We start from the raw sequence: 23554 nt of genomic DNA, 5'->3' as shown, positions 1-23554 counted from the left end.
CCACAAGTGATCTTGCCAACACAGGTCTGTGCAGGATTCCACAATGACTTCCTCTCCACTCCCTACTAGTTGAACTCTTAACTCCTCTGATTGGCATGAAGGGCCTCTTACACCTGACCTCCCACTCATCTCCGCGGCCTCATCTCCTTCCGCTGTCCCCACAACTCCCCAAAGAGATGGGTTCTCCCTCCTTCTACCATTTTGTCCTGAAAAGTACTCTTCCTCTGTCAAGGCATCCATTTGGCAGGTGGGTGGCTGAGACCCTCCTCGGCAAAGAATGGCCAAGGCCGAGAGAACCTGAGCCCTCACCGCAAATGGCCACTGAATCAATGAACTAAAGGACAGTCTGCTGAGTGAGAGCAAGCCCCGAGGCCCAGCCCTCTGGACACTCCAAAGTGCCTCAACACCAGGACCAGGGAGGTGACCTAGAAACGCCAATATCCCCTGCTCTTCTCTAACGCTAGTGCGACTGTGTGCTACCCCTCGTTTCTTGAACGTCCTAAATCCTCAATTAGACTTGACACCTGCTCCGGTGACCCAGCAAGGGCCCCAAGTGCCCAGGTCCCCAGCATCTCGAGGGGCATCCAGAGGGGCACGGCCTAGCACTAGAACCTGTAGGCTGTCCATTTCTAACAAAAAGAACTGAGCAGACCCAGTGTCCAGAATCTCTCTTGGTGCTGAAGAATTTTCCTGGAGTAATCTTTACCTAGCAGGTCGAGGAGACCCTGCTCCGCGAGAGGCAGGTAGGCAGGGGCGTCCTCATTCCCTCCCCCGCGCCCTCATCACCCCCTACCCGGGGACCCCAAGAGTCTGGCCCGTGGCCCTGGCAGCCACTCACAGCCTTCTCTCCACCTTCTCCACCTTCCCGGCCCAGGCCGCCCGCAAACCCAGGAGGCCACTCAGCCCAGGAGCTACGGTCCCGCCCACTGCCCGCAACTCTGAACTCCGGAGACCCCGGACTCGCAGGCCCATCCCAGCGCCGCGGGGGTCAGAGGACGCATTCTTCCCCAGACCCCCCCCCCCCCCCCCCCGCGAAAGGAGAGACAGAACAGGTCCGGCTGCAGACGGGACCGGAAGAGCGCGGGCAGGGCGGGCCATCGGCGAGGGGTCGGGGCCTCGGGAGTCGACCCGGGAGCCACCTTCCGTGCCAGGGGCGCCGTGGGGCGCTGGCGGCGGAAAGAGTAGTTTCCAGCTCCGGCCTCCTCCGGCCTCCGGGCCCCGAGCGCAGTCGTCCCGAGGGGAGGGAAGCACGGGAGCAGACAGGAGAGAGGACACTTACTTAAAAGGCTACATAGTTTCACTCCCTGCCCTTCCCGGAGCAGCGGCGACACCACCGGCCCCTGGGATCCGGCCTCAGGTACCACCACCCCAGCGCGCGGCCCCACGCCACCGCCCACCCTCTTACTCCACCGCTGGGCGGCGCCGCGTCCCGGTCAGCCCAATGAGCGGCCACCCTGATCCAGAGTGACGTGCGCGCAGAGCAATCATTAAGTCCGCCCGGCCGCGGGGAGGTTCAGGCGGCGCACTGCGCTTCCTCCTCAGGCCAGCGAGCCCCGAGCTGCCCACTGCGCGTGCCCAGAACGGGAGAGGGCGGGGTCGCGAGCAACGCTGTCACGGGAAGGGGTCCAAGCTTGGTCTCTGGAAAGCGGGCTGGATTGAGATAGGGGACCCAGGAGCCAAACCGCTTCATGTGTCGCCCTTTACTGCTAGCTTTGGAGGACGGAGGTGCCCAGGCCTATGAAGTACACCACTCCCGTCTCTGGCAGGGGCTGGGAGTCATGATCTGTAGGTTCTAGGCTAGGCCCTTCACTTGCATGGATGTAGAGTGACTCAGCCCCCCCCTCCTTTATTTTTACTTGGGCCTCAGTTTTCCCCATCCGTTAAATAGAGGGTTAGATATGCGAAGCGCTATTATTCCAGAACTGCAATGGGGTGAGGAGGAGGGAGAGACAGGGGACCTACACGTGACCTCCCCGCGCGGGGCCCCGCCTATCCCTTGTCCAGGGGATGGAAGCATCCCGCGAGGACGGGCGGGGTGGGTGGATCCTAAGAAACACGACCCAGCCATCCTTGGCAGCGGCTAAGGCGGAGCGCGCAGCCCGCGGGTTAGTCCTAGAGACGGTACCAGAGGAGGATGGGGACCGCAACCTCGGCTTCGCAGGGGGCCACCGTGGAGGCCAGGGCAGTACAGAGACTCAGCGTGTGACTTGAGCGTACCTGGGAGGATGGACGAGGGGACCGGAGGCAGCTAACGCGCCCGGCGCACGTCGCGAGTCCCTAGCTGGCTCCGTCCACAGCACTGCAGCGCGGAGCTGGTCTGGGGCGATGAGGAGGGTGCCAGCGGCCCGACCCGGGGCCGCAGTGGGGATTGGCCGTGTTTGGCCGTGCTGAGAGCCTGAGGCCGAGAGGGGCGCAGCGGTCAGGCTGTGCCGGAGCGCACCGCCATGGCGAGGGAGGAGTGCAAGGCGCTGCTGGACGCGCTCAACAAGGCGACCGCATGCTACCACCACCTGGTGCTTACTATCGGAGGCTCGGCGGACTCGCAGAACCTTCGTGAGGAGCTGCAGAAGACGCGCCAGAAGGCGCAGGAGCTGGCGGTGGCCACTGGTGCTCCGCTGACGACCGCGCTGCGAGACAAGGGCATGGGCACCGAGGAACGCGCCGAGTTCGAGCGCCTCTGGGTAGCCTTCTCGGGCTGCCTGGACCTGCTGGAAGCGGACATGCGGCGCGCGCTGGCGCTGGGCACCGCGTTCCCTCTGCACGCGCCGCGACGGCCGCTGGTGCGCACGGGTGTGGCGGGCAGTGCGGCAGGCGTCGCGGCACGCGCCCTGAGCGTCCGCAACCTGCGGCACGAGGCAGAGCGCAACTTCGACGCAGACGATCTGCGCGAGCTGGAGCGGGAGATCCTTCAGGTGGGCAAGATGATCCACGACCTGGAGATGAAGGTCAACGTGCCCCGCTGGACGGTGCAAGCCCGGCAGGCGGCGGGCGCTGAACTCCTGTTCAGTGCTGGAGCCTCCTCGGCGGGCTTTGTGTCCGTAGAAGAGCGCACAGGGCCCTGCGACCCGAGCAAGGCCCTGGCTGCCACTGTTTTCAGCGCTGTGCTGCTGGCGGCCGTGGCCCTGGCCGTGTGCGTGGCAAAGCTGAGCTGACCGACACCTGATAGCCTGCCGCTCAGCTCCTTCCTGACCGCCACCTCTCCTTCCCCAGGGACGCCCCTCTCCCGGAATGACCCTGACCGCTAGGACTCGGGATGGGAGTGAAATCTGGCATGTTTAAGGGGAGCAATTCTAAAACCCCGTGTGTGTAGGTGTACACGCGTATTTCAAGCACACAGCTACCAGCAGAACGTGGTTTCCTCCTGCTGGCCAGGGAGGAGTTAATTTGTGCAGGTTGCCAGGGCATTACCGCTAATGTTTGCAGGAGCTTTATCCTCTATTAATAGAAAACGGTCCACAGTGACCCCAGATTCCTCCGAGTTAATGGGTTACCGCGTGTGCTGCTGGGGCATGTTTGCACTGAGTTCGAGCTTGGTGCTACCATCCCTACTGGAGACTCCCACTCTTCATGGGGCAGTTTGATAAAGGCGGTGATGAAATGAAGTGTGAAGAGGGGGCTGTTTTGCTGGAAGGGGGTTGTTTCTTCCTGGACAAGAGGCAAATTGCAACAGGATATAAGCAGGGTTTCTATTGTCATTATTATTATTATTATTATTATTATTACCTTAATCCTTTGGGGCCTAAGTTTAGGAGAGGAAAAATAGACGTTCATGCAAAGTGCTTTCTGGATGGCTCACGATTGTGCTTCTTGGCAGAATCACCAAAAGCAGCTAGAAGGGGTTTGGGGTTGTGCCCTCGCTGCAGGGTCTGACTCTGCTTAGGAAACCAGAGAAGGGCCACAGAACCTTCCTTCATGAGGTTGGACCCACTGCGCACACTGCCTATTTAAAAGGGCTCTCCCTCGCCTGCCTGGGAGGGGTGCAAGCTTCGGAACTTTCTCCTTCCCTTTGGCTTATTTTTGTTCCAGAACTAGACCAGAGTTTTTGATCCTCCTTTTCAGGGAGGGCTGGGGAATCCTCTTTGGAGCCCTTAATCCTGTCTATCCCTTGGAATTTGCTTGCAGGCCAGTAGGAGAGCTGGTTTTGGAGGGAGCTACACAGCTCTCTGACCCCAACACTGCCCCCTGAGGGGGTATAGTAGCATCACTGGCGCGCAGAGAATGTAATAGTTTTAACTTGGAATTTAATGTGTTTTAAAAATAACAATCATTTTAAAGAAAAATCACATTGTGTACTATTAAAGCTGTTTTTTTCTAAAGGACATTTGGCCACGAATTTATACGTGCTAATGAGTCAAACATAGTTTTTACTTATATACTTTGGTTACTAAATATATATTTGCATTTATTTTTAAAATTGATCTTGAAGGCAGGAGGTCATAACAAAAACTACTAGAACCACAAGTGTAGGCGACAGGAGTTAAGCAGCCCTTGCTTCTCTTGGTCAATAAATAAGGAAATGTAGAAAACACCCTGAGTCTGAGGCTGGAATTTGCCTGAGCTGGGCTGCCACCTCCTACCTGTGTTACCAAGAGAACATCTGTTGAGAAAAAAAAGATGCATTTACTCCATAAAGGTAATAATTTGGCATAAAATTCATAGGCATTGGTTTGGCTCAAAACTGAGAAGGATTTTTTTTTTTTCCTTTTTTACCTCCAAAGTGAGAAAAGGGACCAAGAGGAGGGAATTGGCAGGTTTTCAAAAGGGCAACTTGGGAGGGCCAATGGCAGAGGCAAATCGCAGCAGGAGTGCTGTTCGGGCGCCCAGTCCGAACCCAGGACAATCCCCCAGCCACTCCCACTCCTCACACGCAGGTTCCAGTAACTTAGACTATGAGATGTTTGCATAGCAGTTTTAAATGACTCAGAGGGTCGTAAGCCGAATTAAAGTTTTATGACAATAACCAATTAAAGGAAACTTCTGCCTCATCCAGTCTGCGTGAGTCTGAATAGTGGCCAACATAAAATTATTTTGCATCTGACAGCCCAGGGTACTTTCAGAGATGACACAGTTTTCTAAATCCTTTCTTCCTCTTCCCATATACAACACAACATGGAATCTCTGTCACTTTCCCCAAAGTCTCATGTCAGGCAAGAGGAGGCTGGGGCATTTTGTGACCCAGTGTTGGAAAATATCCCTGAAAACCAAGCCCTAAGTAGATTTTTCCTTTTCTAAGACTGTGATTCTTTGTTCTTTTTTTTAAAGAATAGTTTTATTTTTTAAAAAAGAATAGTTTTATTAATTTTTTGAAAGAGAGGAAAGGAGAGGGAGAAAGAAACAGTACACTCCCTACTGGGGATCAAACCAGCAACCTCCTGGTGTGCAGGACAACCCATTTAGCACACTGGCCAGGGTCTGACTATGTTCTTATCAAGATGTTCTGTTCATGAAAAACAAATTGTTCAGCAGAAACTGTTTTTAAAAAAACTTCAGAAGTTGTGTAATCCATAGAGAGCAATTGGTTGTCACTCTTTCCACCCACTTGGCAGATCCTTGGGTCTTCACTTATATGTACGATCAGATGTGTACCTGATTCTGAGAGCCCTCTGCTCACTGGAATTTGTGATAAAGTGTTGCAAAATTAGGCCGAATTACAATAAACATATTTTTGCTGTAGACTTGTTAGCTTAAACAACACTCTTGAGTTTGAAAATGTTAAACATTAGGAATATTTGGCATTATTTGTAGTTATAACATTGCCTAATAGAACTTTTGCTCGATAATTCAAGCAAAATCACTTGCTGCTTGAGCACTAGGCTACTCTTTCTCTCTGCTCTCATTTCTATATATATTTCAAGAAATTGCTTTCTTGTAGAAGCCTGATTTAACTTAGATGTTTGATATGTTAATAATTCTCTAAAAAACACTTGGTGTGATTTTTATACCAGGATACAAGTGATAGAAAAGAAAACAAATTCAACATGTTTAACATAGGGTATAATGAAGCAGTCAATGTTAAGGTCTATGTGAGAGAACACCTAATTTCCCCAATTAAAAGTACAAGCTAAAAGGATAGAGTTTTACTTCCAAAGTAAAGTGCTATTGTTAAGTAAAATCTCTTGTGAAGAAGAAACATCCCTGGCTTATCCTTTGGGAAAACAGCACTGCTTTTTGTGATACTGAAAAGAGAAAAACTTGATATGTCAAGGCATTTATCATGGAAACTTTAAACTATTGCTATTATTTTTTAAAAAGCACCCAACTAATAATGTTTGTGGGAGAAAAAATGCCTGCTGGCAAATTCTTTTTTTATGTGCTCTAAAAACTTATACTTTTAAAATGCCAGAAGGGAAAATATTTTTGGTGACTAAAAGTAGAGCATAAACTCTATGATTTACCTAAAGTTTACAGTAAGCTACATATGAGATGCGTGATGTCAAATGACTAAAAAGTACTCTGGTTGAAGAGAGGAAGAGTTCTGGTTTGCATGAGGACCCTGACAATGCTGCATTTCCCTTTTCAATGTGCACAGTGATATGTTTTTAGTTATTTGGTTGCTTTTCAGAATGTAGTTCTCTGTTCTTTATTGAGTGCTTGTTAAGGGTGTGAGCCCCAGAGTGTGAGTCTGCGTGTCAGTCTGAGAAATACAGTGATGAGGACTGGTCTCTATGTTCTTTGAGGGCATGCCTCCTCTGGCAAGGCCTGACCAGCTGCAATTGGCAGGGACTGCCTCTCTTTCCAAGCACCTCAGACAAGTCACTGACCTCCCTGTGCCTCACGTCCCTCATTTATGAAATGTGTGTGTGGGGGGGTCCTCACTAACTCAAAGGTCCCTTCCAGAGCTTAAAACATTTAATGGAATGCAGTTAAACAAGAAAGGGTTTTTTTTGATTGTTTGGTGTGTTTTGGTGCATATTGAAATAGAAACTTACCGTTTGGTGGTTATTGTCTAAAATTAGTCTGTGGGTAAGATTCCATATGATTTTAAAAAATCAGAATCAACTAAGCTTACTGTGATTTTAGTCCATATCAGAACTAGTGGGTGGATTTAAAAAGCAAATTTGTGTATGCTACTTAAATTAGATTAGGAATTTAAATTCAGACCCTAACTCTAAGTCCAAGAAAGCCCAGTATTTATTAAATAGTTTGTTGTACCCAGCAGTTGGACCACCTAAACTGATTCTGGGAAATTACAGATGCGAAAACTTGTCATTTGTCATGGAGACTGGGAGAATCCTATTCTGTAAGTAACCTGGTGCCCTCAGAACTATAACTACATTGGCTGCCTGATGTCGGGGAATGTGAGCACAGCATGTATGTGGCATTGATAGGAGCAGGGAGGAAATGGTGGGCACTAACAATGTTCATAGATATTACATATCATTTCTGTTGTCTTCATCGAAGAAGGTACACTCTGGCCTGGTAACTGACCCTCTCTGGGAGTTTGGAATGCTGTCCATTCTCTGATTCTGGGAACGGGCTAAGCTGTTTGATATCATAAAAGGATTAACTACCTTGTTATCAGACTTCAGGATTCTGGGATGGGACACACTGACCACATACCCCACAGCCCTTATCCTGCTATACGTAGTTTTTCTTCCCTATTCCTATATAATCAGCCAACTGGCAGAAGATGTTAGTTGTTTTATTTTTTTATGTTTTTATTGATTTGAGAGAGAGAGGAAGGGAGAGGGAGAGATAGAAACATCTATGAGAGAGAGAGCAACATCCATCTACTGCCTCCTGCACGCCCCCTTCTGGGGATTGAGCCCATAAGCCCTGGGCATGTGTCCTGACAGGGAATTGATCTGGTGACCTTTTGGTTCATGGGTTGATGCTCAACCACTGAGCCACATCAGCCAGACAGAGTAGTTATTTAAAGATGCCACATCTGCTGCTCCTATTGCCGACAATTCGAATAAACACAGGATTCAACCTGGTCTCTACTCATTGACTTAGTGGCGACAGGCAGCAATGGACCTGTTATGTCTGGTATCAGCATCAGATCCAAGGTGGAATAAAAAGCTTTGTGTCTTTTAACTAAAATGTTTATTAATAACTAAAAATTAAAGATAGCATGCAGTATTTATAACTTTGTCGGAAAAGGCACCCTCAAATGATTTGGCTGTCAACTATTGTGATTTAAAAAAAAAATTCCTAATCTTCTTCATGCATGTTTAAAGTGAATGTCCTGATCAACGTATTTACCCTTCACAGATTTCATTACATAAAGAGGTGTTCAGAAATACCTCAGGATTATAAATCTCCAAGTGCTGTTCTACAATATGATTATACTCATCTTTTAATGTAGCCTGGAATCCAGGAAGAAAAGTAGGTCTCCGCATGAAGGATCTTTGGCTGTGGTCAACAAAGATGAAAGTCACATTTAAATATTGTTTCCTTGGCTCTTAGGAACAGACCAAAGGAGCAGGGACTGACCACATGCTGCAGCCCTGTGTCCATGAGGAATAAATGGATTCTTCTCTTTCATTTACTTGTTTTCATCTCATTCCACAGAGGAATCTGAGTGTTTTTATTGTAGTACTATGAGATCCTGGGCATCCTTGTTCTTAGGTGTGTAAGTTTAGAATTGTATAAACTTGAGGCTCATATGACAAATGTAAATAAGCCAAATGAGGGCTCCTGTTGGCAAAATGATTTTGAAGAGTCCTTTTAATATGCTATTGCCACAAGGCAAAGTTGAGTGTCTCCTGCTTGTATGTATGTATGTATGTGTTAGGCATATAGAGAAGATCTACAAGGAAATGCACAAAAATAAAAATATTAAGGTGGTGGGATTATGAATGATGTTTTTTCAGTATTTTTAGTGTTGTTATATTGTTTTTACAATAAAAATTTGAATGCTCTTATCACCTGGAAAATGTTATTAAAATATATATTTTTTACAGTTAGAGTCTTTTACAGTTAGAAACCATTTTAGAACCTTCCTCCCAAAAACAAGGCAAAACACTTCTGGAATCTTACCCCAGAGAATCAGAAGCATTCTTTGAAATATGGCATCAAGACAGAATAGGCCCTGACCGGTTTGGCCCCATGGATAGAGCATCGGCCTGCGAACTCAAGGGTCCCAGGTTCGATTCCGGTCAAGGGCATGTACTTTGGTTGAGGGCACATACCCAGTAGGGAGTGTGCAGGAGGAAGCTGATTGATGTTTCTCTCTCATAGATGTTTCTAACTCTCTATCCCTCTCCCTTCTTCTCTGTAAAAAACCAATAAAATATATTAAAAAAAAAAAAGACAGAATAGCATTGAGGTTAAGAGCACTGCCTATGGAATAAGATACACCTAAGTTCTGATCCGACTTCCTTAAAGAAGTTCCTTAATCTCTCTGACCTCAATTGCCTTATCTTTACAATGTGAGTATTAATAGGGTAAACTTCATAGGAATGTACAGATGACTTTTTCCAGGCTGTCAGAATTCAATGAATGTTGGCTCATTGCTGTTATTTACCATCCCACTTTAGAAGTCCAAAAAATGGGATGATTGCCATATATATATATTTAACTTTCTAAAAATCAATTTGAAGATTAAAGCTAGATAAACTTGTCAAATGAGAGAAGGTATGTAACAAAGAGGTTAAGGCTACAGAGGGAAATCCAGGTTGATGTAGATGTTGGAATCCATACATTTATAAAGTCAAACTTATTGAGGTATAATTTAAATGCAGCAACACTCACCCTTCTTAGGTGTGCAGTTTTGAGTTTTGACAGATGTATACAATCATGTAACCACCACCCTAGTCAAGATAGAGAATCTTTCCTTCACCCCCAAAAGTTTCCCATGTCCTTTAGTAGTCCCTTTCCTCTCACCCCTGGTTCTGGCTACCACTTATCTGATTTCTGTCCCTATAGTTTTGCCTTTGCCAAAATGTCACATAAATGGAATCATATATTTTTTAAAAATATGTTTTTATTGATCTTAGAGAGAGAGAGAAAGGGGAGAGGGAGAGAAAAAATGTCTTTTCATTATCTCTTGCCCATTTTTCTATACAATTGGAGTTTTTTCTTTTCCATTATTTCTAATTCTTTTTAAAAAATATATTTTTTATTGATTTCAGAGAGGGAGAGGGAGAGAGAGATAGAAACATCAATGATGAGAGAGAATCATTGATTGGTTGCTTCCTGCGCGCCCCACACTGGGGATGGAGCCCACAACCCAGGCATGTGCCCTGACTAGGAATGGAACTGTGACCTGGTTCATAGGTCAGTGCTCAACCACTGAACCATGCTGGCCGGGCCATTTTTTCTAATTCTTAATACTTTATGACAGGTATCACAGGTAATTTTTGTTTTGGTTTTTATATCTCAGACTCTCTTCTGGTGTTTTTATCATAATAAATTTATAAATATGGACAGAAAGTGTGTCAAATTGAAAGCCATGTGATCGAGGCATTGTAGAAATGGACCCTCTTTCCCAGTGCCCAGTCAAATCACAGCTGACTTGCTGACCATAATCTCATGGGAGATAGAGTCAGAATCACCCAGCTAAGATGCTCTTGAATTCCTGATGCAGAGAAACTGTGAGATAGTAAATGCTATAGTAAATGTTGTTTTAAGCCACCAAGGTTTTTTTTTGAAGAATTAACAGCAATAGATAAGTAATATATCTATTAATTATAATTGTTTTCCTGTGAGCAGAGCACATTAGATTTTAATATATTTGTATCTCTTGCTGCTCAGGGTCTATTCTTTGATTCTGTTCTGGCTCTTGGCTACAGTTCAGATAACTGAGGTTATAGGATACTAGAGGCCCAGTGCATGAAATTCATGCACTTGTGGGGGTGTCCCTCAACCCAGCCTGCACCCTCTCACAGTCTGGGACCCCTCAGGGGATGTCCGCCTGTTGGCTTAGGGCCTAAGTCGGCACTTAGACATCCCTCTCAGTCCAGGGCTCTCGCAGTCCGGGACCCCGCACTCCTTACAGCTCATCAGTAGTGGAGGTGGGAGAGACTCCTGCCACCACCACTGCACTCGCCAGCCATGAGCCCAGCTTCTGGCTGAGCGGCGCTCCCCCTGTGGGAGCACACTGACCACCAGGGGGCAGCTCCTGTGTTGAGCATCTGCACCCTTGTGGTCAGTGCGTGTTATAGCGACCGGTCGTTCTGCCATTCAGTCGATTTGCATAATAGCCTTTTATTATATAGGATGATCTCTGGATACATACATAAAGTGGTGCTGCATCATCATAGAAGTGCCTAAGACCCACATGGCAGTGTGCAGTTCTGGAGACTGTTCTACATTGGTTAAGATCTAACCAAAGTGCATCACTTTGCTATGTACTCCAGAACTTGGCCATATCTCAAGAGTGACCACCTTTGGGAAAACCACCTGACATAGAAACAAACATGTATACCTACAAACCATGGTGTTATTTTACAGTGAAGAGTGTGTCCTTTCTTAACTCTTTTGTGAATGATTTCTCATCTGTGAAATGGCAATAGCTATTTCCACTTTATAGGATTTTGTGAGGATTATACAAAGTTCCTAGTGCCTCACACACAGTAAGTGCTTAGTAAATATTAATGTTATTACTCCTAGGATTGAAGGACTGTTACTTCAGTCTCCCAAGCTAGACCCTTAACTCCTTTCTCTCCCTTGCTCTGCATATTCAATCAAATACTACATCAAGTCTACATACTCTCTAAGTCAGGGGTCCTCAAACTTTTTAAACGGGGCCAGTTCACTGTCCCTCAGATCGTTGGAGGGCCTGACTATAGTTTTAAAAAAAACTAGTCAGCTGTTAAGCAACAGGCAGCGGCGGCAAAAACACCCCACCGGCCGGATAAATGTTTTTGGCGGGCCGCATGTGGCCCGCGGTCCGTAGTTTGAGGACCCCTGCTCTAAGTCATTCCCTTCTCCCACCTCACCCCCCTCTCCACAGCTACTCTCCTAGTTCAGGCCCTCATTATTTCTTGCCTAGCACAGTCCAGTTTGCAGCCATCTAGTAAATCCTATCTTCCCTAAACCAGGGACACTTAAGAGTAAGTGGTTTGTACTTCTCCTCCTCAACCAGAGGGAAAATAGCTTAAATCACCCTACTCAGGGAGACAGACAGAAATCCAAATAGTGCCATTTGCCAACCACACCCAAGGACAGATGAAGTTTAAAGAATAAATCTCATTTTGGCATATCAGCATAAAGCGGACGAATATTCTATTGAGAGCCTTCCCTAAATGCCCAACATTTAAAACCCCTCAAAACAGCTCCATGCTCCCCTCTTTCCTCGCAGGCATGCATCTCCTAAATTCTAAAGGACCCCACAAAGCTTGTAACCAGGGCAGCATGGGCAGTGGCAGTTCATCTGGGACAAACTCCCTGAACCTCTCTTCAAGGCCCCTTTTCTGTGACGTTTTAGTGAGTCAAGGCAGTACAGCGTAGGCTCATTTCCTCAGCCCTTCCTGCTTTCTTGTCCCCAGCTTTTTTTTTTTTCTTTTTCAAATCCTCACCTGAGGATAGTTATTCCATTGATTTCCAGAGAGAGTGAGGGGGCAGGAGGGGGACAAGAAACATTGATAGGAGAGAGACCCATCCATTGGTTTCCTCCCCTCTCCCCTCCCACCTCCCACCCCCCTCCCCACAGTACGAGCCCTTGACCTCAAATCCAACCCCAGGCTCTTTGGCGGGCGAGCTGGCGCTCTAACCACTGAGCGCACCAGCCTGGGTCCAGCTTTAATAAATGTCCTCTAAAATTCACCAGGGCTTGTGTTGTGAATTTTCCCCACAAACTACTGGCTGGCCCTAGGCCGACCCGCTCAGGGCCAGGTCCCCCTTTGGGTAGCAGCACCAGGCCTGGGTTTGTAGCACACATTCCTGCTTTTGGTCCCGTGTCCCGAGTGAGGGCTGCGCGGCTCTCCTTCGATGCGGCTGTGACAGCCCTTGTCCCGAGAGAGTGGCCTGGTCGGGGACCGGGCTCTGGAGGCGGTGCTTGCTCGCGGCCGCACCACGCCTCTCCCGCAGGAAGGCGCCCGCGAAGGCTCAGCAGCCCGGTTCACCGAGAGCCGGCGGCTGCGGTTCGACCCAAGAGACACCGGCGTCCGTCCTCAGGCCTCCGGTCCGTCCTCAGGCCACCCACGGGCGGTCCCAGGGGGCCCCGGAACGCCGGCCGGCGGGAACCCGGGGGCCGGAAACCATGAGCGGCGTCCTGCGCTCCGGCTCAAGCAGCTGGCGGCGGGCGGCCACCTTGGTGCTGGCGGCGGGCTGGGCGCACCCAGGCCCCGGAGCCCCGGCGCTGCCGCCGCTGCCCAACGAGGGCTTCCGGCTGCTGCTGCTGCAGCGCTCCTCGCAGCAAGGCTTCCTGCCCGGGGCGCACGTCTTCCCGGGCGGCGTGGTGGACGCGGCCGACGGCTCGGACGAGTGGCTGCGCCTCTTCGCGCCGCACCACGGGCCGCCGCGCTTCGGCCTGGGTTCCCCGCCGCCCTCGCGCACCGCCTTCCCGGTGCTGCCCGCCGCGGGGCCCGACACCGCCGCGGAGGACCGCGCGGGGCTGCCGGACGACGTGGCCTTCCGCATCTGCGCCATCCGCGAGACCTTCGAGGAGGCGGGCGTGCTGCTGCTGCGGCCCCGCGCCTCGCCGCCGGCCGCCGCGCCCGAGCCGGGCCGCGCCCTCCCGCCGCCCGCCGGCCTGGCCGCCTGGCGCGCCCGCGTCCGCCGCGACCCGCGCGACTTCCTGCGCCTGTGCGCGCACCTCGACTGCACCCCCGACATCTGGGCGCTGCACGACTGGAGCGTCTGGCTCACGCCCTTCTCGCCGCGCGGCGGCCGCCGCTTCGACACGAGCTTCTTTCTGTGCTGCCTGCGTGACCCGCCGCCCGTCTACCCGGACTTGGAAGAGGTGGTGGGCAGCCAGGTAGGGCGTCCTCGCGGGACCCCGGCCGGAGGCCCAGACCCACCCAGAACCTCGGGATCAGGGCCGTACAGCCAGTAAGTGCCTGAGCGGGCGCGGGGCCCGGGCGGTCCTGCCCCAGCCCCGCCGCCAAACCAGCCCTCCCCGCGGCTGCACAGCCCCAAGGCCCCCGCTCCCTCCCCACGCGGCCTCCCCCGCGGAGCCGCCTGTTGGGCTCCAGGCTTCCTCCGAAGCACTTTACATACGTTAAGGCATTTCGCCTCCACAGCAGTTTAATTCCGTTTCCTTTTAAAATTCATTGAGACTTGTTTTATAGCCACATACATGGCCTATTTTGGTGGATTGTATCCTTTGCACCTAAAAAGAATATTCTGCTGTTTGAAGGAGTGTTTGTAAAGATTGACAGGTTAGATTTCTCGATAGTGTCTTTTAGGTCTTCCGTATTTACTTGTTCCATCAAATACTGTACTGAGAGAGGAATGCTTAAATCTTCAACGAATGGTTGTCTTTTTTTCAGTTCTATAAGGTTTTACTTCATGTATTTTAAGGCCCTTGTAAGGTGCTACATAGACATTTAGGACGTTAAAGCTTGATGGATGGACCCTTTGATTATTATGAAGTATTATTCCTTATTCCTGGCAATATTCCTTGTTCTGAAATCTGAAATTTACTGTGTCTAATACTAATGTAGCCACTCTACCTTTGATTAGCAATCGCATTTTTGCATAGTATATCTTTTTCGATCCTTTACTTTTAACCTACCTGCATCTTTATATTTAAAGTATTCTTTCTTGTCTCACCCAAGGACATTTTAATTACTTTTTAGAGAGAGGAAGGCAGCTAGAGAAACATACATGTGAGAGAGAAACATCAGTTGGTTGCCTCCTGCTCTCCTCCCAACTGGGACTAAGTATGCAACCCAAAACCTATATAAGTGCCCTCACTGGGAATCGAACCTGTGACTGGGATTGAGCCCACATCCTGGGCATGTGCCCTACCTGGGAATTGAACCAGTGATCTCTTGCTGCTTGGGATGACACGCAACTGAATCATATTGGCCAACATGACAATTTTTGTCTTTTAGTTTCTTTTAATTGGAGTATTTAGATCATTTCTTTTTAATGTCATTAACAACAAGGTTAGATTCAATTCTACTGTCTTTCTGTTAGTTTTTTTCTGTCCCTCTAGTCCTTGCACTGTTTTTTTTCCCTGGCTTCTTTGGGATTATTTGAGCATTTTTTAGGACTGTTTTATCTCCATTATTGACTTATCCTATCTAATAAAAGACAAAAAGGGTAATTAACTGTACCTCTGCTACACTTCCCATTGGCTAATCAGGGCAATATGCAAATTAACTGCCAACAAAGATGGTGGCGGGCAGACACGCAGCTGAAGCAAGCAGGAGGCTTGCTTGCTCCAGTGATGGAGGAAGCCAAGTTCCCTGCCTGCCGCGGCCCAGCTCTGAGCCCGAAAGCAACAATGTTTCAATTATAAAAGCTAAACAAACCCCAGATAACTGCTTTCAGCGGCAGCCAGCGGCCTCAGAGCTGGGAATGCCAGTGACGGCAACAATGTTTCAATTATAGAAGGTAAATAAATCTCAGAATAAAAAAGAAAAAAAAAAGAAAAAAAGGAGAGGCTGGGAGCTTCAGTCACTGGCCAGCCTGAAAATGGCCCTCAACCCCTCACCAAGACTGGCCAGGCACCCCAGTGGGGACCCCCACCCTAAAGGGGGTGTGGCCAGCCTGAAAACAGCCATCAGTCCCTCATCCAGGCTGGCCAGGCACCCAAGCGGGACCCCCACCCTGATCCAGGACACCCTTCAGGGCAAACCAGCTGGTCCCCACCCGTGCACCAGGCCTCTATCCTATATAGTAAAAGGGTAATATGCAAACTGACCCTAACAGCAGAAAGACTGGGAATGACTGACCACTATGACACACACTGACCACCAGGGGGCAGACGCTCCCATAGGGGGGAGCTCTGCTCAGCCACAAGCCAGGCTGATGGCTGCCAGTACAGCGGTAGTGGTGGGTGCCTCTCCTGCCTCCTCAGCAGTGCTAAGGATGTACGACTGCAGCTTAGGCCTGCTCCCCGCTGGCAAGTGGACATCCCCTTAGGGCTGCTGGGCTGCCAGAGGGATGTCTGATTGCCATCTTAGGTCCAATTCCCCGGGGAGCAGGCCTAAGCCAGCAGGTGGTCATCCCCCGAGGGGTCCCAGACTGTGAGAGGGCACAGGTCGGGCTGAGGGACCCCCACCCCCGAGTGCACAAATTTTTGTGCACCGGGCCTCTAGTTAACTATATCTCTTTGTGGTTGCTCTAGGGCAGTGGTCAGCAAACTCATAGTCAACAGAGATAAATATCAGCAGTACAACGAATGAAATTTCTTTTGAGAGCCAAATTTTTTAAACTTAAACTATATAAGTAGGTACATTGTTATTAACTTAATTAGGGTACTCCTAAGGCTTAGGAAGAGCCACACTCAAGGGGCCAAAGAGCCGAATGTGGCTCGCAAGCCGCAGTTTGCCGACCACTGCTCTAGGGTTTGCAATAACATAAACTCTTTATGGGAAGAGATCAACCAATGAACTTGTATGCACATGTGTATAACTGGATGACTCAGACAATGGGGTTAGTGAGGGTTTGGGGTGGTGGAGAGGACAGGAGCGGACAGGAATGAGGGAAAAAGGAGGACCTTTGTAACACTTTCAACAATAAAAGTTAAAAACCAACTCTATAATACACTGATTATTTTTGCTTTAAACTGTAAAAATGAGGAAAAGTATTCTATTTTTATCTGCATATATACCATTCTTAGCACCCTTTATTCCTTTGTGTAGAATTTTTTTTAGGAGACAAGCAATGAAGTTTTAAATTTTCCAATTACAGTTTATAGTCAATATTATCCTTTGTGTAGAGTTGGATATCCATTTGGTGTCCTTCTGCCTAAAGAACTTCCTCTAATATGTCTTGTATTTCAGATCTTCTGACAATCCTCTAAATTTTATCTGAAACATACTTTATTTTTTATTTATTTACATATTTTTAAAAATATATTTTATTGATTTTTTACAGAGAGGGAGGGAGAGAGATAGTCAGAAACATCGATGAGAGAGAAACATCGATCAGCTGCCTCCTGCACACCTCCTACTGGGGATGTGCCCGCAACCAAGGTACATGCCTTTGACTGGAATCGAACCTGGGACCTTTCAGTCCGCAGGCCAAGGCTCTATTCACTGAGCCAAACTGGTTACGGCTGCCTTTGTTTTTTTTGAAAGCTATTTTGGCTATGTGAAGAATTCTAGGTTAACAGGTTTTGTTTTGTTTTCTGTCAGTGCTTAAAGATGTTGCATTGTATTTTCTGGTTAGCATAATTTTCTGATGAGAAGTCTGTTTTTAACTCATATCTCTGTTCCTCTTTACATAGTTGTGTGTGTGTGTGTGTGTGTCTACTTTAAATATTTTCTCTTAATCATTGGTGTTCATCAATTTGATTATGATGTACATGGTTTTCTTGTTCTGTTATTTATATTCCTTCAAATACTTTTTACCTTCTGCTATTTTCTGGAACTCTAGTTACATGTATGTTGGACTACTTGATAGTGTCTCATAGGTCACTCAGAACTTGTTCATGTTTTTCAACCTTTTTTCCTCTACTTGCTTTATTTCAAAGAGATTCTATTGCTGTTTTTAAGTTCTCTCTCTCTGTTTTCTTATGTAGTGCCTATTCTGTAAATAGCATCCAGTGTGTTTTTCATTTCAGATATTTTTCATCACCAGAAGTTCTATATAGTTTCTTTAAAATATTTTCTATTTCCCTCTCATGTTCATATTTCCCTTTCCATCTCATATTTGTACAATGGTTTTAAGGTCCTTTTCTGCTAATTTCATTATCTCTGTAATATTTGGGGTCTATTTCTGTTGACAGATTTTTCCTCTAGTTATGGGTGGGTCTTGCAATTTTTGATTGGATGTTGGATGTAGTGATTTTGAGTACTGGATTTTGTCATATTCCTTTAAGGATTGTTCAGGTTTTTTTGGCAGGAAGTTAAGCTCTTGCAAATTAACTTGATTCTTTTGAAGTTTGTTAATTTAAGCGGTCTTAGGGTAGGTCTGTGGTAGTCTGATCTAGGGCTAATAGCTGCACTTGTAATGTGTCCCCTTTTGGGGTCTGCTGAATGCCCATATATTCAGTGAGATCTCTCCTCAGGGGTTGGAGGGAATTTGAAATACTTCTGGCCCAAGGTGAGCCCTGGAATTGTTAGTCTTAAAGCTCTCAGGTAATTGTCCTTTTCTTAGGAATAGTTTTCCAGTGTCATGTGGTTTCACTTTGTGCATATGTAGATTACTGCTTAGTGAAGACTCAAGAGCTCCCTGTACATATTTCTGGAGGTCTGCATTGTAGATCCCGCCTCTCAAGTACACTGCCTTCCAGATTCTCCCCTGTGTTTGTCTTCCCAAACTCTGGTCTTTGTCTCTTCAGGTCAGTGAGAATCCTACACTCTGATTAGCCTCTCCCTCCTTGTGCTGTAGTCTGGGGAGTACCTTTAGGAAGGAAGCCTTGGGCACTCTTGGAACTTTACTGAGTTCACCTAATTTGTTTTTCTTTCCTCACTTACAATTCTGCATTCTTCAGTGTTCAAAGCCATGATTTTATAGATTTTGTCCACTAAACTATTTTTTACATTATGTTGGGGGAAGGTAATATAGCATTTGTGGCTGGAAGAGGAGGTTCCAATAAATAATTCTTAACCTGGTCTAGTCTAGTGGTTCTTAATAGGGAATTTGCCCTCCCCAAACCCAGGTACATTTGTCAATGTCTGGAAACATTTTGGGTTGTCATAACTCAAGGACTTCTGCTGGCTTCTACTGGGTAGTGCCTAGGTATGCTATTCAACATCCTTTAGTGCACAGGACAGCCTCCCACAACAAAGAATTATCTGGTCTAAAGTGTCAATAGTGCCCTAACGGGTTTAGCTCAGTGGATAGAGCATTGGCCTGCGGACTGAAGGGTCCCAGGTTTGATTCTGGGCAAGGGCATGTACCTTGGGTGCGGGCACATCCCCAGTACGGGGTGTGCAGGAGGCAGCCGATCGATGTTTCTCTCATCAATGTTTTAAACTCTCTATCCCTCTCCCTTCCTCTCTGTAAAAAATCAATAAAATATATTTTTAAAAAATAATAAAGTGTCAATAGTGCTGAGGTTTCAAAACCTAGTGGAAACACAGGTTTTGAGCAGTGCTTTACTAGTAGCAAGTAACCAATAAATGGTAAGTTCTTTTAACCTATGGTTTGAACTAACCTGAACAGGTTGAATTAAGTGGGTTGATGCTTATTGGTTAACCCTTCATCTTGATTATTGTCACTGAACTCACATAGAACTGACAAAGCAGAATGCTTTGTAAATAACTTAAAGATTGGGTGGTTCTTTGAGGTCCAAGCTTGGTTTACAAAATGTAGCCAACTTCAGAATAATCTGGGGTGCTTGCTAAACAAAGATTTCTGGGCCCTACAGACTGAAGTTTTTTTGTTTTTTTTAATATATTTTTTATTGATTTCAGAGAGGAAGGAAGAGGGAGAGAGAGATAGAAACATCAATGATGAGAGAGAATCACTGATTGGCTGCCTCCTGCATGCCCCCCACTAGGGATTGAGCCTGCAACCCAGGCATGTGCCCTTGACCGGAATCGAACCTGGGACCCTTCAGTCCGCAGGCCGATGCTCTATCCACCAAGCCAAACCAGGTAGGGCCAGACTGAAGTTTTAACAAGTTTCTTAGGGGATGTTTAAGCACGTACAAGCTTGTGAACCTTTGGCCTATGGTTATCCAAGGCAGAAATCAATTTCGACTCCCTGGGTTTGGGTGTGGGAATCAGTTTTCCCCAGTGTAAGTGGATATTTTGTAAACCAGTTAAAGACCTTTTGGGTTTATTCCATATTCATTGAATCAGCAGCTCGTTTTATCCAAATGTGTATGGAAGGAAGGCTTGGGAAGGAGGGTAAATCACAGCACTGAGACCACGTAAGTTAAATGGGCAAACTGGCTGATTGATGACCTGCTATTATTACATTCCTGGGACTGTAGACTGAGTTACACTCTTGACCTTCCTTAAAGCTCCTACTGCTCCTTACCTTTTACCCCCATTATGACATGTGGTACATATCATGTTCCATTTTGGTTTCTGGAGACCCCACAAGGCCTGAGAGAGCTTTGTCTTGTCACTACCACATCCTCAAGGCCTAGCCAAAGCACCTATTTACGGGAGAAACAAATGGGTACTAAACTCTCAAACTGCTGCCATGGGTTTACACTTCATAGTCTACTATGACCGGACAGCTTTGCCTTCTCAGTATCACCTGCCCTTTATGCTGAATGACTGTCAACCCTTGGTGATCTATCCTGGTTTATTTACTAGTTTTCAGGGTCAGTATTCCAACAATCAACATCTTAAGGGGATCAACACAGCTTTCTTCATCAAACCTTTTCATGTTGTCTCAGAGTAATCTAGCAAGGCACATTAATGAATTAACTTTATATCTCCAACTAGACATTAGGTACTGATCTAACAATCTCAAATCTTGTATTGTTTATGGAGTGAACCTTAGGAAACCATACCTTTGTCTTCCACAGTGGTCATCTCCGTTAGAGGCAACTGAAAGTTTCATATCAAAAGAAATTTGGATGGCACCCCCACAGTTCTATGAAATAAGAAGACTCGAAAACTTTGCCTCTCTCTCTGACTTGCACAAGTTTTGTTTGGATCATGTATTAGAAGGGGTGGAAAGATGGATGCCGATCTTATTATTAACTGCTGATGGGCAGATCTCACTTTTACCAGGTAAAATCAGTGAAGCTTCAATGCTTTTGTTAGTATTCATATTTAATTCACTGGGCTATGTGGTTGTATTGCCCAACAGAGAGGACACGATTTACAGTCTGTTTTGTACACTACAGAAGTATTAATGAAATAAGATCAAAGTCTATAAAATATCCATAGTATTTATTATAATCCGAAGTTCAGAATAAGTTACTTTATATATACACATACACTTTTATGTAACTACTAGCGGCCCTATGCTCGAAATTTGTGCAAGAGTGGGCCTTCCTTTCCCCGGTTGCCAGCACCGGCTTCCCTCTGGCATCCGGGACCTGGGCTTCTCTCCAGCTGCCAGTAGGCACCCGGGACCCGGGGTCCCCTCACAGGCCCGGCTTCATCCGGAAGGTCGTCTGGAAGGACATCTGGTCTAATTAGCATAGTATGCTTTTTTTTATTATAGATATTTCCTAGACATTGACAAAGTTCTCTCATATTTCACTTTTTTACATTTTAATTTTGATTTATGAAAACTTGTAAATTGTCATCTTATTTGAATTGGGGAGTTGGTTGGTGGTCAGTTGTTGGGTATTTATAAAATGGAGGGTTTCTGACAGTTTAGCATGGAGCTTTGTGACCTGCCTTATTTATGGCTACCTGTCTCAGTTCTCACAATAGTGATAATATTTGTTACTCATCCTATAGTGGGAGAATTTAGCAATGTTGATGTATAAATGATAATTTCTCTAATCTTAAAATTATTAGAGCATTTACATCGAGACACAAAAATATGTATGGACAACGCCAATATTAATATTGACTAAGGAATTGAGATACGCTGATAAAATTAGGGTTATTTAACAACTATCTTAGTTCTAAGCACATGAAATAGATTAAAAAACTGAGTTATATGTCACTAATATATTGGAATGTTTATAAAATAACACTGTGAATTAAAATATTTTTCAGGAGATGAGCTGTACTTAGAAGATTCAAACTTCTTAGAAAACCTTTTGTCCACTGAAAAAAAGACTGAAGAAATCATGAAGGAAGGCAAGAAGTTTCACCGAGTAGTGATCTACAGTCGCCATGTTTATAGTATCCATGTGACTGTTCAGTCAAAGTATAAACATGTTTATCCTAAGACCTATGTAATAAGTAAGAGCCATTTGTAGTGCATTGTTTAAAGCTGGCCTACTTGAAGTTGTCCTAATAAATAATGAGGGATAAATAGACTTGCTTGGAACTTGAAGGAACTTTGTGCCTATAAAAGTTTTAGTACAGTGTTTTATATTTCAAGTGTATTATGGAGCTTTCTTGCTTATTTTGTCTAAACCTTACAGTGTCACGCAAGTATAAAGTATTAGTGATCTTTTTACTAAGATGAGAAAAAAAATTTCACAAGGGTTTCCACTTCTGTATTGTTTTATTATCAATAGTTTAAATAAAATGTTCTACTGCCATTGTTTTTTAAATGTCCAGTGTATTAGCACTTTCTTTGATGTGCTTAGGAGATTGATCCATGAATTCCTTAGACAGTCTGCTAGAATTTAAGGGTGTCTGATTACATGATGAACAATAGACTTAGATAACCTTTTAGTGAAAATGTTATTATTATTATTATTATTTTTAATATATTTTATTGATCTTTCACAGAGAGGAAGGGAGAGGGATAGAGAGTTAGAAACATTGATGAGAGAGAAACATCAAACATCCCCTACTGGGGATGTGCCCGCAACCAAGGTACTTGCCCTTGACCGGAATTGAACCCGGGACTCTTCAGTCCACAGACCGACGCTCCATCCACTGAGCCAAACCGGTTAGGGCTATTATTATTATTATTTAAAAAAAATATATTTTTATTGATTTCAGAGAGGAAGGGAGAGGAAGAGAGAGAGAGAAACACCAATGATGAGAGAGAATCATTGATTGGCTGCCTCTGTCCACCGCACACTGGGGTTCAAGTCCTTGAATGGAATCGAACCCAGGACACTTCAGTCTGTAGGCTGACGCTCTATCCACTGAGCCAAACCAGCTAGGGCATCGTTATTTTTTTGTTATGTCTTTAGCTTGATGATAAAGATACAATTCTGTTGAAAACCAAATGGCATTAAATTATTTATTAGGTTTACCAAATTGGAAATCTGTCTTAGTTAATATTTTAGAGAAATATGATGCCATGTCAAAAGCTATAACTATTTTTATTCTGGAGTTCTAGTTAATGAAACAGGGATTAGTGAGATGTAGAATTAGTCATCATTTAATGGTGTTTATTGATGACCAGAGGCCCGGTGCACAAAATTCCTGCATGGGGGCGCGAGAGGGGGTGGTCCTTCAGCCTGGCCTTTACCCTCTCCAGTCCGGGACCCCTCGGGAGATGTCTGGCTGCCGGTTTCCCTCTCGCAATCCGGGACCGTTGGCTCCCAACCGCTCGCCTGTCTGATCGCCCCTAACCCCTCTGCCTACCTGCCTAATCAGCCCTAACTGCCCTCCCCTGCTGGCCTGATCGCCCCTAACCGCCTCTGCCTCGGCCCCTGCCACTGTGGCTTTGTCTGGAAGGAAGGCAGGATGACTGGAAGATGTCCGGTCGACCCAGTCTAATTAGCATATTACCCTTTTATTAGTATAGAGATGTTTATTTTCAGTACTTTTTTTTTTTTAATATATTTTATTGATTTTTCACAGAGAGGAAGGGAGAGAGATAGAGAGTTAGAAACATCGATGAGAGAGAAACATCGATCAGCTGCCTCCTGCACATCTCCCACTGGGGATGTGCCCGCAACCCAGGTACATGCCCTTGACCGGAATCGAACCTGGGACCCTTCAGTCCGCAGGCCGACGCTCTATCCACTGAGCCAAACTGGTTTTGGCTTCAG

The 23554-nt window shown here is 46.4% G+C and overlaps 3 protein-coding genes across 3 annotated transcripts in view; 2 read left to right on the top strand and 1 right to left on the bottom strand.

Annotated features, from left to right (window-relative positions):
* The window catches only part of ANKRD27 (ankyrin repeat domain 27), a 61886-nt gene extending 60461 nt beyond the window's left edge, over nt 1-1425 (bottom strand). Inside the window, 1 exon segment of the mRNA XM_059667032.1 lies at nt 1280-1425. The gene's annotated coding sequence lies outside the window, so the exon portion shown is untranslated.
* Nucleotides 1426-1534: 109 nt separating this feature from the next.
* RGS9BP (regulator of G protein signaling 9 binding protein) lies at nt 1535-8867 on the top strand. The gene has a single exon (XM_059667042.1). It carries the CDS (start codon nt 2445-2447, stop codon nt 3150-3152), a length of 708 nt encoding a protein of 235 aa, XP_059523025.1. The 5' UTR covers nt 1535-2444; the 3' UTR covers nt 3153-8867.
* A 3895-nt stretch (nt 8868-12762) lies between these two features.
* NUDT19 (nudix hydrolase 19) lies at nt 12763-22153 on the top strand. Its single transcript, XM_059667041.1, has 3 exons — nt 12763-13864; nt 20495-20702; nt 21648-22153. The coding sequence occupies exons 1-3, from the start codon at nt 13148-13150 to the stop codon at nt 21851-21853; spliced, it is 1131 nt and encodes a 376-aa protein (XP_059523024.1). The 5' UTR covers nt 12763-13147; the 3' UTR covers nt 21854-22153.
* The last annotated feature ends 1401 nt before the right edge of the window (nt 22154-23554 follow it).

The sequence above is a fragment of the Myotis daubentonii genome, chromosome 15 (assembly GCF_963259705.1).
Source record: "Myotis daubentonii chromosome 15, mMyoDau2.1, whole genome shotgun sequence".
In the NCBI taxonomy this organism is placed as follows: Eukaryota; Metazoa; Chordata; class Mammalia; order Chiroptera; family Vespertilionidae; genus Myotis; species Myotis daubentonii.
Note: the sequence above shows the minus strand (reverse complement) of the source record. Positions and strands in the feature narration are given on the sequence as shown.